General features: G+C 45.7%; 1 protein-coding gene across 1 annotated transcript in view; it reads left to right on the forward strand.

The window, feature by feature from the left end:
• LOC135907145 (serine proteinase stubble-like) overlaps window positions 1-13214 on the forward strand; it is a 140671-nt gene that overhangs the window by 89337 nt on the left and 38120 nt on the right. Inside the window, exons 4-5 of the mRNA XM_065438797.1 lie at window positions 2700-2782; window positions 6087-6193. Coding sequence (XP_065294869.1) covers window positions 2700-2782; window positions 6087-6193 — 190 coding nt within the window. The remainder of the gene's footprint in view (window positions 1-2699; window positions 2783-6086; window positions 6194-13214) is intronic.

Raw genomic sequence — 13214 nt, forward strand, 5'->3', positions numbered from 1 at the left:
AGTCATAACCTCAAAGCCTGCGCGGGAGAAGCTACGCCACGGCGCGCTTTCGACGTTCGCCACAGCTCGCCGATGAGTGTTCAGGATTACGCGAGCGCATAAATCAGTGCCGTGATAGCTGGTCAGCGGTAGCCGACCGGCTGTAACACTTTTCGCGTGGCGTCATAAAATACGTAATTGCACTCCGGCTTCGCGTTTAACTTACGTGCCGGCATGATTATCCATGAAGTGAGAGCATGGTGCAGAGATCGTGTCTCAAAAAAGTGAGCTTTCTAGACTCGGTATTCGTGACACCTCTGCGTGCACTTCTCTATCAAGCGGGGAAGCGCCAAGAAACGCCTAATCCTGGCATACATGATAAACGCCGCATGTTTTAGAAGGAGCCATCGGCTGCCTCACTGTCCTTCGCACCGTGAGTAGCCTATAAAATGATCGAAGGAGGTTATTGACCAGGTTTGAGCTTTTACTGGCGGTGATAACGAGTTATAGCGACGATAGGTGGCCAGGTGCTTTGCACGGCGAAGCGAGTTGCAGAGCAGCGATGCTGAGGATCGTCAGGGCATACGTTTGTATGGCACTACGAAACACCGTGCCGCGGGCACATGAAATACGGCAGAGGGGGCTACAGGTTTTTTTCACTGACATTCTATCGCTTGCATCCGGATTTCAAGTAACGCGTTTTCCTGCACCCGTTTCGTACAGGCTGTGCGCTCCGCAGTCAGCCGGGCTGCTCATCTTTCGTTGCGTGACGACATTGTTTCGCGTCCTCTTCTTCGATCGGACGAGGAAGGGGACAGACCGGAGGCGCAAAGAACTGGTTCAGGTCGATCACATAAACGATAAAAAGCGATGTAAAGGCACACACACACGCACACACACACAAACACACACACACACACACACACACACACCGATATACAGACGCACGGACAGACGGTCAGGCGGAGCGCCGTTAGCTGGCGCTTAATAAGCGACAAGGGCACAAAGACCCGCAGTGATGAAATACTAATTCCAACACATCAAAAGGCGCTACAATAGTCTCACGCATATGCAAGGGTCTTATATGGGCTATATAGTGGCTTTGTCGCAAAACAGTTCTGTAATGCAGAGAAGCATACACAAAGTGACCACCCTTCAGTACCTAGCTTCTCCTCTGGACAGGGTGACGCTGCGGGAAGTACATCATGCAGCAATCCCTCCAGTAACTGAGGGCTCCCTTCTAACAACGACAGAGCGTGAAGCTTCGGTAGTCTTTCCTGGTGAGCTGTCGATACCTGTAGCTTTAGACGAGCTGCATGTAGTTGCTGAAACGGCGTGTAATTACCTATAGTGGACACGCCAAACAATTTATCAGGAAATTTAAGCAAATTGGAAAAGAAAGGGAGACATCCTTGAAGAATTGAAAATATGCGGCGCTAGGGGACAACGGGGCCGCATCGGACTTCCGCTTCAGGTGGTAATTGTGATACAGCAGGGTGCATTTTCAACGCAGCGTGTTTAGAAGGAGTTTAGTTCAACAAGAGACGACACGAACAGAGTCACAATCACGGCACAATTCCACCAGGACGATAACATACACAAAGTATGAAGCATATTGTATACACGGCCCGTTTTCAATGTAGTGTCCGAGTCCTCACTCACTAACATATAACCCCATCGGCACACCGAAAAGCATAGCTACGCATTAACTAATTGTCACATTATACAAAATGATGTTCGATACATACAGTGCACACAACGGTTATGAACGACACGATAGCGTTGAAGGCCTCGTGTCGCAAAAAACAGACGTCGCTTGGCGAAAAATCATTCCGAACCACAACCACGCAGGCGCAGATGCATTCCTGAAGTAATTGAATTTCTCAAAGTAACATACGGCAGAAAAATCGTAAAGTACGACTTAAACAGAACCTACGGACACGATGGCGTCGGAGTTTATTTTGAATATAGCAGAAAACACAATTCTGTTACCCGGAAACTCAAACACAAACCCCTTTCCCGAACGGCGCGGCCCGCTCGATTCCTTGCAACAACACCGTCGCGCTCGGCTCCGCGCATCCGCAAGAAAGCTGCGGTTGCCGGGAAGCGTCACGGTGACGTCGCAAGCTTACGTCACCGTGACAGCTTGCCCAACAGTAATACTTACCGGGAAACGTATGCGGGGAGGGCTACGTGCTTTGCTTTGTTATTACGAGTGCCGTATTATCAGTTATACGCTTGTTTTGAGCTTGTTCTCTATTGGAACGTATGCTGTTCTGTACGTTGTATGCGTGATTCCAAAGAATGTTAGCACTGTTCGCTTCCCTTTGCTGAATGTTTGTACCCCCTTCATTACGGGACCATGAGCTATTGCGCTTTTTGCTTGCTTACGGGGGCATGAATGCTCACGGGGGTATGAGCCATTGATGATAGTTTTCAGCCGACAGAGGAGAAAGAATCCCTGGATTCTAGCCTTATGCAGCTTCGCTATAAAAATCTGTCCATGCGCTGTATTAAACGATGACTTTCTCGAGAAGCTGCTTCATTCTGTCTTTGCGTTTTTTAGATGCTCTTCCTTTCTTTGCTCACAGAAACTGATATTTTGTAGCTATAGATGTCAGTTTACCAGGAATAAAGCTTGTTGGATCATATCTATGGCAATGGGTAAGCGTTACGTAGCTTACCTTGTGCTGACACTTTCTTTTGTACACTTGGAACAGGCGAGTGCGGGGTCCCGTCCATCGTGCCGCAAACCAAGGTCGTGGGAGGAAAGAGCGCTGCGTTCGGAGCGTGGCCATGGCAGGTACGTAAACGCCGCCGTATGAGGCAAGTTAGATATGTCAAAAAAAGATACAAAAGTTTATGACGCGGAAAAAGAACATGTTCTATCGAATGCGGAACGATTGAAGCAAAGAGTGGGTGTTCCGCTCTCCTGACGCGTATTATGCCTTGTACATCCTCTGTGACCAGACACTGTCAAGCCCGTAACATTATGACTCCGTTGTGTAGAGGTAATTTGTCGTGCACATGGTATATGGCCTACTATATATTACATACAAGTGGGATCAAGTACGGCACATCAAAGGGAACGAAAGCGCATCATGCCTCCCCAATCAGGCTTGCGACCTTCTGACCTGAGAGAAAGGTCATAAATACAATAATCAAACCTCGTTTTAATGAAGTTGAGGGGGGAGCCAGAATTATATCGTTATATTCATTACTTCGTTATATTCATTATTGCATGTACTGCATGTAGGAATCTCTTTATGAGGATGACCTAGAGAAGGTAATTTACTTCGTTATGCCCATTAATTTGTCAGATCGCGTTTCGCTGTAACAGAGACCTTTAGCTTGTACGCTATTCCGGTAAGCGGCAGCGGTTTGGGCGGATTACCGGATGGTCGGGGCGTAAACGTGAGCGGTGAAGCCGCCTGGTGTTGTAGAGCTCAACCAGACAAACGCATAGCTAAAGCTGCAGTAACTCACCATATCCTGCTTCGCCACTCGTGCAAATTTTTGGCAGCGGCATAATTGTGAACACGATTACGCCACTGTCGAAAATTTACCCCAGCAGCTAAGCAGAATACAGTAATTAGTTCTGTGTTTGTGTGGTTAAGCTTTGCGCCACCAGCTGGCGCCACCAATCGGGCCGCTCACCTTGACGCCCCCGCTAAACCGGAAAACCGCCCGCGCTTGCCCGAATACCGGACACGCTAAAAGTCCCTAACGACGCTTGACTACGTTTATATTAATCGGGAACCACGGCAGAATGTTCTCAAATCAGTATTAATAAGCGAGACTTCACGAAAATAATGGTAAACACTTAGGAAAATATGCTCGCTTGCATATACATATATATATAGAACTCACTCATGTATCCTGAAACGACCGCTAGGGAATTGTCTCAATAGCCTAACAGCTATTATTAATAGTTATTCGCGTAGCGCGAATGGCCGATACGGAGTAGAAGAGAAAATATCACTTGACGCAACCCAGAGAGTCACTTTTCTAACTACACCGGCGTAGCATTGACCTTGCGAAACGGGAGCCCATGTCAGCGGTAGGGTACGGCAGACCACATGACAAATATACGTATCATGTCGTGACTTGTTGAGACAACTTTTCGCACAGAGAGCACAGGGCAAACGTTCCATCTAATCAAACCATTTCATACTAAGCTCTCGGCTCTTTCGCTGTGATGTGACGTCGCTGCGGTATGCCACTACGACAACACGGCATAAATATGGAAACCTTATAGAGAGATCGTATATATATGCATATTCTCGGTGGTCACTTGGCGTTGTAAGGCACACTTGTCGTTTCCTTTGCTAATTTAATGTTATAAGACGGCTCCAATAGTTCGTCAGCTAGCCTGCATCTCTTGCCGCGATAGGGAACTAGCTGCCGGCGAAGAGCATGTTCAGAAATTTTCGTTCAGTGCATTACTGAGCAGATATCAGCTGTTGGAGCATGAGATTGCATTTATCCGCTCTCCGACGAGATCGGGTTCAAGTGCTTACAGCTCCTTACACCTATAGAACATCGCCACGATGTACACTGTACTCCATGAAAGGAGTAAATCATCGAAATAGATGGCGGCTGAGCTATAATATATATGCCAAAGTTGTCGCATACGTAACCATGCCCCAGAAATGGCTGTTTGAATCAAGAGAGCTTTGATAACATTGCTGCTTACGTAAGGTTATTACTTCATTTCAGAAAGTACGACATAAGCAGGCCTGTGAACTTTAGCACTCACTGATAAAATGGAAATGAAGTGTCAAACAACGCACGCTGTCACTGAATATCTGCGTTTGAGGTAACTATCTACAGCAAATATTTCGTATCGTAAAGCGCCTTGCCTCTATTTGCCATTTTAGAAACGCGTATGCTGGGCAGCCTATTCGGTATTTTTTGTAAGGTGACACGCCTGCGTAGCCGTAAGGCTAGGCTGGCTCGCCGCCTAACTAGAAAGCTATACGTGTGCAATTTCGATTAACACGTTGCTATGCCGGACCGGAGATCTTATAGGTAACATTGCTTAACAGGTACTGATGGGTTAGTTGGTAACCCCCATTTGATTAAGCGGCGTACTTGAAAAAAATATTAAACACATTTCACACGATCTTGAATGATCAGGACATACACAGGCTCTGATGTAGCCTGTGTGTATGCCCTAAAAGGTCTGGGGTTTTACGTGCCAAAACGATGTGATTATGAGGCACGCCATAATGGGGGACTGCGGAATAATTTTCACCAGCTGGGGCTCTTTACCGTGCCCACAATGCGCGGGACACGGACATTTTTGTATTTCGACCCCTTCCAAATGTGGCTGCCGTGGCCAGGATTTGAGATCTTGTGACCTCGTGCTTTGCAATGCAACAGCATAGCCGCTAATCCCACCGCAGTGCGTGGCTGTTGATTCGCTATTTAAGTTTTGCCGCTTATAATATTACTCGGGAAGGCGTTTTATGGCGACGCCGTTAGTTTCTCGGTGGTTGGCATTGTTCGTGTCCATCCGTGAGCAAAAGTTATCATCATCAGCAATGGCTAATCAAGGAAAGCAAGGAAAAATGCAATGGCTCATAACGCCTCCCCCCCCCCCGCCCCCTCCACTAAGGCAGAGGCCACAAGTACTCAGCAAAGTGAAGCGAACAGCGCATACATTCATTGGAATCAACCGTGCAACAAACAGAACAGCACAAGTTTCAACAAAAAACAAGCTCAAAACAAGCATCCGAACCATCAATTAAACATTGCATACCCCCTCTAAGCAGTTGTAGTGCTGATTTTGCAACAGCTTCGCCGGGCCGGGATGGAGAGTCAATTTTTCTGTTCGACCAACCAGGAGCACATATGTGTCGTAAACCTACAGGTGATAAAGCCACCATCGACTGATGGTGGTCATAATACGCTGACAGGTGTAATGCGCTACTTACGCGAGCTACTGAGATATCACAGTCTTACTGCCTAGTCAGCGCTGTTCATGATCATTATATATCTCACGCCTGAGCACAACCTTGATCGTAATCTTAAGAACAGTGGTCGTCAATTTAACCGAAGAATAAAAAACAGCTTTCGTTATTATTTCTTCTCCCCGACCGCAGGTTTCCGTACGAAGGACGTCTTTCTTTGGATTTTCAAGCACTCATCGCTGTGGAGGCGCCATCCTGAACAAGTACTGGATCGCCACGGCTGGGCATTGCGTGGATGAGTACAGTGACCTTTCTCATCTTCTCTTATGTGAACTGATGTATATTAAAAGGTTCCACAATGGGATGTAACGCATTTTCATACAGCCACGAGCAACGAGTTAACGAGATTTGCAAGCACAGGCCTTGACCTTGCGCAAACTCCGACTGTCACCTTCTTTGGCCCACAAGCAGGGACAGCCGGAAAAAATTTATATCAATTTGCAGCGCCGTCCATGCGATATATTTTACCTTATGATTACTTTAATATGAGAATATTTCAAGAGAAACTTCGAGGGAAGTCATACCGGAAAGGCTGGAGGTTAACCAGGCTGAGCCCTATTGGCAACGCTGCACAGGGCAAGGGGCGAGAAGGAGAGGAAAGGTTGAAATGGAGTAGGGGAGTTCACAGTATGCACGAACACATACACAATGAAGTGGTTGTTGATCAGTTAGTCACAAGTAGTCATACAGGTGGGTGCATCGACAAAAGAAAAAGAAAAAGAAACGCTGCAATGCATTTGTGGTATTGTATTCCACATTGTTGAAGTACGTGGCCACTGTCCCAGAATCTTCGCTTCTGTAAAATGTCTGTAGGTTCCCTAAAGCTTTCCATATGGCCAGCCGATCTTCTCCGTATGGCAGGCAATCATACAAGAGGTGTTTTGAAGTTTCGTCTACGTTACATGTGTTTCCATGGCCGCTGTCCGCCATTTAGGAATTCGGAATGACAACTTGCACCGCGGAAGAGAAGAAAGCAAGCGTTATCAATCGAAAAAAGCGATCCGCAACATACGCATGATAGTGAGGGCAAGGGAGACAAATTAGAGGAGGAATTTCTTGAGCCACTAGCGATAAAATGCAACTATACCCATTTTAACTGTAGCCTCGACGAAGCGAGAATAGGATTTGAGACGTGACGAATTAATGCAGTCCTGCACATGTCTGGAGACAGTGTGACAAGTAGCTGAAACACATGACGGAAAATTGCTAGGTACAGTATGGCTATGAGTTTACGTCACTGTACTCGTGCACTACGAAAACACTCCGTTATTCAAGAAACACAGCGGCTGCGCCCGGTTCGTTCTCCTTTCTACAACTTTCTAATTCGAAAAGTGATTTGAAAAAAACAAAGGCGTGGACACAATGATGATGCACTATTTTGGAGCTTAATGCACGTAAGGTCGTAATCGAGGATGGTGAGGCACCACAATCGTTCACGTGAAAAAATATATCTTGTGTCATCCGGTCACGAAAGTGCACGGTTGCCTCCACATAGTGATTATAGGCAGTCTGTTTATTTTTTACTGTTTCCGAACACGTTTGTAGCAAGAAATCGCCTATGGCAGACAGCACATTTCCGCCTCTTCGGTTCGATCCCTGAAAGTTGTAGACATCATTTGAATGACAAGACACAATATGAGACAGCTTACTTCTTTTTTATTTACTAAATAATTGTTCGCGGTGTGAAGTGCCTATATGTTGCCGAGTTTCAGCAGGTCCTTGATCAAGTCATTCAGTCAATAACCAGAGACTGGTGCTGGCTTCTCCATATTCATATTCTGAAGTGTCGAAGAAGTGCGTAGGAGTGTCGGTTAATGTTTCCTCCAGAAGTGTGGAGGCACGTTCACTGCAGTTGTAAACAGAACGTAATATACTAATGTGTACCCAGTTGAAAATGACAACAGAGGTTGTGTTCAGTACTACAGAAATTTCTGTTGTACAACAGGATTTTTCTGTAGTAACTACAGATTCCTGATTGAGCGACAGACTTTTCTGATGTACAACAGACATTTGTTGTTGCTACTACAGAAGTATAGTCTGTCGTATGTCTGTTGTTACAACAGAAAGCTGAAGCTCTACAACAGATTTTTGTAGTACTACAGAAATTTCTGTTGTACAACAGGATTTTTCTGTAGTAACTACAGATTCCTGATGGAGCGACAGACTTTTCTGATGTACAACAGACATTTGTTGTTGCTACTACAGAAGTACAGTCTGTCGTATGTCTGTTGTTACAACAGAAAGCTGAAGCTCTACAACAGATTTTTGTAGTACTACAGAAAAAATTGTCATCACTACAGGCACCCTGTTGTCCCAACAGAAATGTTCCTGAAGTAACCCGAAAAACTTCTGTAGTGCTACAGAGAGCTGTTGAAATACTACAGAAACCTATTGTGGCAACAGGCCCCCAATTGTAACAACAGAAGTGTTCCTGAAGTAATGCGACCAACATCTGTTGTACTACAGAAAAATGTTGTTGTACGACAGAAGCCTATCATTGCAACAGGCCCCCAGTTGTCATAACAGAAGTGTTCCTGAAGTAATGGACAAACTTCTGTTGTACTACAGAGAACTGTTCCACAACGGAAACCTATCGCCGCAACATGTACCCAATGATGACAACAGAAGTGCACCGAAATTGTGTGATGCGACAAGCTTCTGTAGTGCCCGGTTGAAAAAGACAAAAGGAATTCCTGTCGCAACTACAGAAATTCTGTTGTACGACAGAAGTTGTTGACATTTCTTAATTGGGAGACATTTCTGACATTACGGCAGAAATTCTGATTTCGCAACAGAAGCATTCTGTCGCGACAACAAGAGTTCTGAAGTCGGAACAACATCTTTATATCCTGACAGCGACTCCGACGTTACGACACCAATTCTGACGCCGCAGCAGAAGCATTCGGTCGCGACGGCCAAGAGTTCCGAAGTCGCAACAGAAGCGCTTTCCGTCGCGGTCCTTTAAAATTGTATGTTTTCGCATCGGTGGTGTACACTGTACTTTTCTCTTGCGCGGTAATCAATCGCGCTTCTCTGAAGCCGGCAATGCTGATGGCACCGACACCGGTAATAAAGTCGACGTGGCGAATAGTTATAATTGTGCCGTGACGACGCGGCACCAACAACGCCCTACCGGCATCCTCAAAATCGGCCGCTGATCAAAATCATACCATCTGCGGGAATGGCTGCGTATCCATTTTTTTTTTTTTGGTAAGATGTGGCACACAGGCCTGTGGACTTACATGTGCTGTTACACTGACACATTAGTTAATTTCCCAGGAATATTTCACAAGCTTATGCGAAGCGGAAAAGAAGATTTCGGTTGTTCCACAAAGTTGCGTGAAAAGCTGTCTCGCTCGGGTCTCATTAATCTGGTACAGCGCTGCCGTGAGAAGCCAGTATGCTGTCAGAAAGAACTCTCATCCACGAATGTTTATGTAGCTATTTTGCATTGAACACACGAATTATATGCGCGCTCAAAAGTGTAAAGAATGAGAGACGACTGTAGAAACTAGCAGTAATAACCGTAAAAGTCAACGCGTTGTCTATTTCTGAATTTCTTATTTAATATGGATATCGCACATCGAAATCGATGTTCTAGCACTGCACGATGTACCTGTCGATGGTACGAACACTCTTGCTCTTCTAGAGATGCGGCACTTGACGCGGTGGAGTGATAGCGGATCTCGGCTCTCAAAATGCAAATGTAAACAGCAGCGCATCAGCACGTCGTACTGTTTACATGGCCAAAACGTACACTCGAAAAGCATGTCAGTGGTGGTGCAGTGCATCATACTTTTGCAGCTCACATTTAAGATTTTCTATGTCAACAATGTAAGTGCCTGGCATTTCGCATTCCATCTGGTAAAGGTTGTGTAGGCTCTTAAGAAGTATTGTTTCTTCATTCTTTCTATAGAATGCTTTCAGCGATCCAATTTCTATAGCCACTGTACGAACCTCTTGTTTAAAGAGTTCCCAAGCTGCAAATAACGGCAAGTCAGTAGAAAGAGAATTTTTTTAGGGTCATGCGTACGCGATTAATAAAATCCTGATCATTTAGGAGCTCAGAGTTAAGCTTCCAGAGTGCCCACTGTGGTCGGAAATTGGTTACAGATTTCTCGCCAATCTTTGCGATAACCATGCAATGATCCGAGAACGAAACTGGGATAGTAGTGCAGGACAGTTCCCGGGAGAGGAGTGATGAAGAAACATAAATCCGATCAAGGCGGGCATAAGAGTGACCTTGAATTCGTGTATAAGAGCGAGCTCCCTGTCCCGACACTCCTATATCAACGAGCCCTGCATTTTCTATTATGTTAGACAAAACTTCACCACTCCTGTCCCGCTGAGTGTTAATGCCGCTTCGATCGCACGGATCACATACACAATTGAAATCGCCCATTAACACAATGCAACGATCACAGTCCATTAGACTACGCACAGTATCAAATAAGACAATTCGTTTTGCAGCGTCATTAAATGCATAGACGTTGACTAATCGCCATGACACACCCTGCAACACACAATCACAGCATATATATCGGCCTTCAGTGTCTACATGGTAACTAAGTGCTGAACAAAGTAGGCTCTTTTTCAGAAACAGGAAACAGCCCGCGGATAAACCAAGAGCGTGTGAAACGCAGACGTTATATTCAGACAGAAAAGGTCGCAAAGCCCTTTCTGTCTCGTCATCACTCTCAATCTTCGTCTCCTGCACGGCGACGAAGTCGAGCCGCTTCCTAGACAAAAGCCGGCGAGGCTGCGCCTGTTTCTGCAAAGACCTAAGGCCTCTCACGTTCAAAGTTGCGAAGAGAAGTTGCTGGCACAGGGCCATGGTGAATACCAACTATTTAGACTTAATTCTCTATGCGGTCGGTCCTAGAGGGTAATGGTGAGGCTCCCTCCGAACCCTCACCAGGGCTCCTGGACCTTGATCGCCGGCACTGTCCTGAGTGTGTCGATGTTTTGCGGCGACGTGCTTTCCTTGTGGTACTGGTCGTCTCGCTGTCCGTGCTTGATTCTGATCTGTTCGTCGCACGGCGCTTCGGAATTGACGTATCCGCGCTACTTCGTCTGTCTTCTGACAGCATAGCGCACGTGTTGACGTGCTTCGGTGTAGCAGATGAGTCATCAGCGGCTGTCTCATTCGCTGGCTGGGCGGAAACTGTCTGCGTGGTAGCGGGCACTTCTTTCTCTTCGCTACTTTCCTTTTCCACGGGCGGTTCTGCGATGTCATTGTCATGGTAATGAAGTAAAGGTCTTAGCTTATGCAGATGATTTAGCGTTCTTCTGCACGGATAAGTCCAGTGTTGAAAAGGTAGTATCAACAATAGAGGAATTTGGCAGCGTATCAGGAGCACGAATGAACTCCGCAAAAAGCTTAGGCTTATGGTTTGGCGCATGGTGCTATACACCAGAACAGTTTGCAGGCGTTAATTGGGCCGGTGTCCCGCCAAAGTATCTCGGCGTGCCGCTAGACGCATATAAATTAAGCGCACACTATTGGAAAGAACAGGTTTCTGCCCTGCAAGGTTACGCCCAGACATTCATCCCACATCGACTTTCTATTTTTGGGAAAGCCGAGGCCTGCAATAAGTTCTTGGCAACAAAAATTTACTATGTATTGCAAGTTATACATTGTGCCAGGCTCTACATCCAACGCTTTCACCGAATCTTTGCGACCTTCGTATGGTCTTCCACTTTTGAGCCCATGAGGCGAGACAATATTTTCAGGCCCGTTAGTGAAGGTGGACTGGGTTTAGTACATCTTTATGTGCGGCAAATAGTGTCTCGTTTCTTCTTTTTTCGCGATACATCACATCCTATAATTCGGTCATTCATGCAAGTCACACTTGTTAATGCTTTACCTGATTTAATCGTTTCTTCGAATTTTTCTTCGCGTTTATGCTTGTGGGGGTTCATGCAAGAAGTTTACTTGGCGGTTCGTTTCCTGACAGTTCGGTTTTCCCCTGAATACTTGTACTCTGTGTCGCGTAAAACGTTATACAAAGATCTATTGTCCATGCTTTTTCCGCCTCCATTTTACCGATCACTATACATTCAATGGCCAGGTCACGATGTTCTAAAGCGAGTTCGTAAAATGTATATATCCCCTTGCTGCAAAACATTCTTTTATAAACTTCATAGTGAAACAATACCGGTTAAAACATGGCTACAGAAAAAGGGTATCTTTGTCTCTTCTGTTAACTGTCGCCTTTGTGACGTGCCAGAGACGATTGAACACTGTTTTATTAGCTGCACCGACGCCATACTATTTTGGGATGTCCTCCAACGGACTTTGAAAAAAGACTTTGACATCAACGCTCATACTGTGCGATACCTGCTGCCGACCGCTGACAATAGTGCACCTTTCGATATGTTTTTTCTCATCGGAATGCACAGTTTGTGGAAAACGCGAATGATGGACCGAAACGCCGAAACGGTTGTACCTACAAGGGTGAATTTCATCCAAATGACACTACACCTAAAGCAGGTTTATGATGGACTTGATACCCAGCCGGACTGGTACCCCATTTTGGTGAGGTGCCTATCCTTACCACCCTTCTAAAGTGAAGCCCCATTTCTACCCACTGTATGAACGATGCCTTTTCTCTGAGTGACTATGATTGTGCTCTCCATTCTCTGACTATGCACAACTGGTGAATATCGCGTTGCTGCTACTGTAATAAATACCATGAAAGAAAGAAAAAAAGTCAGTGGTGGTGCATTTTGAGAGGGTCTAACTGCACCACCACTGACGTTTTTCTTTAAGCTACACACAAACACGCTACCCGTAAAAACATGGTTAGACGAAAAAGGAATATATGTGCCATGGACAGTAAACTGCTTACTTTGTAAAAAGCCAGAGACCATTGAACACGTTTTCATCGATTGCTGGGATCCAATATTTCATTGGGATGTCTTGCAACGTACACTTAAAAAAGAACTACCGATTACACCTCTTGGTATTCGATATTTGCCAACCGATAACGAAGGAGGAGTTCCGTACGATATGTTTATGCTCCTTGGCCTCCACAGTCTGTGGAAAACGAGAATGGCAGTGCGACACTCGGATGTCGATACCCGTCCGGCGAGAATAAACTTCATCGAAAGTGTCGCGTATATTCGGGAAATATATCGTGCCCAGAGTGAACCTCCCGAGTGGGTGGCTATTCTTGATGAACTGATCAAGCTGAAGCGATTTTAATATATAATGTTAGCCAAACCCAGTTGAAAAAGACAACAGGAATTCCTGTCGCA

The sequence above is a fragment of the Dermacentor albipictus genome, chromosome 4 (assembly GCF_038994185.2).
Source record: "Dermacentor albipictus isolate Rhodes 1998 colony chromosome 4, USDA_Dalb.pri_finalv2, whole genome shotgun sequence".
NCBI classification, from domain to species: domain Eukaryota; kingdom Metazoa; phylum Arthropoda; class Arachnida; order Ixodida; family Ixodidae; genus Dermacentor; species Dermacentor albipictus.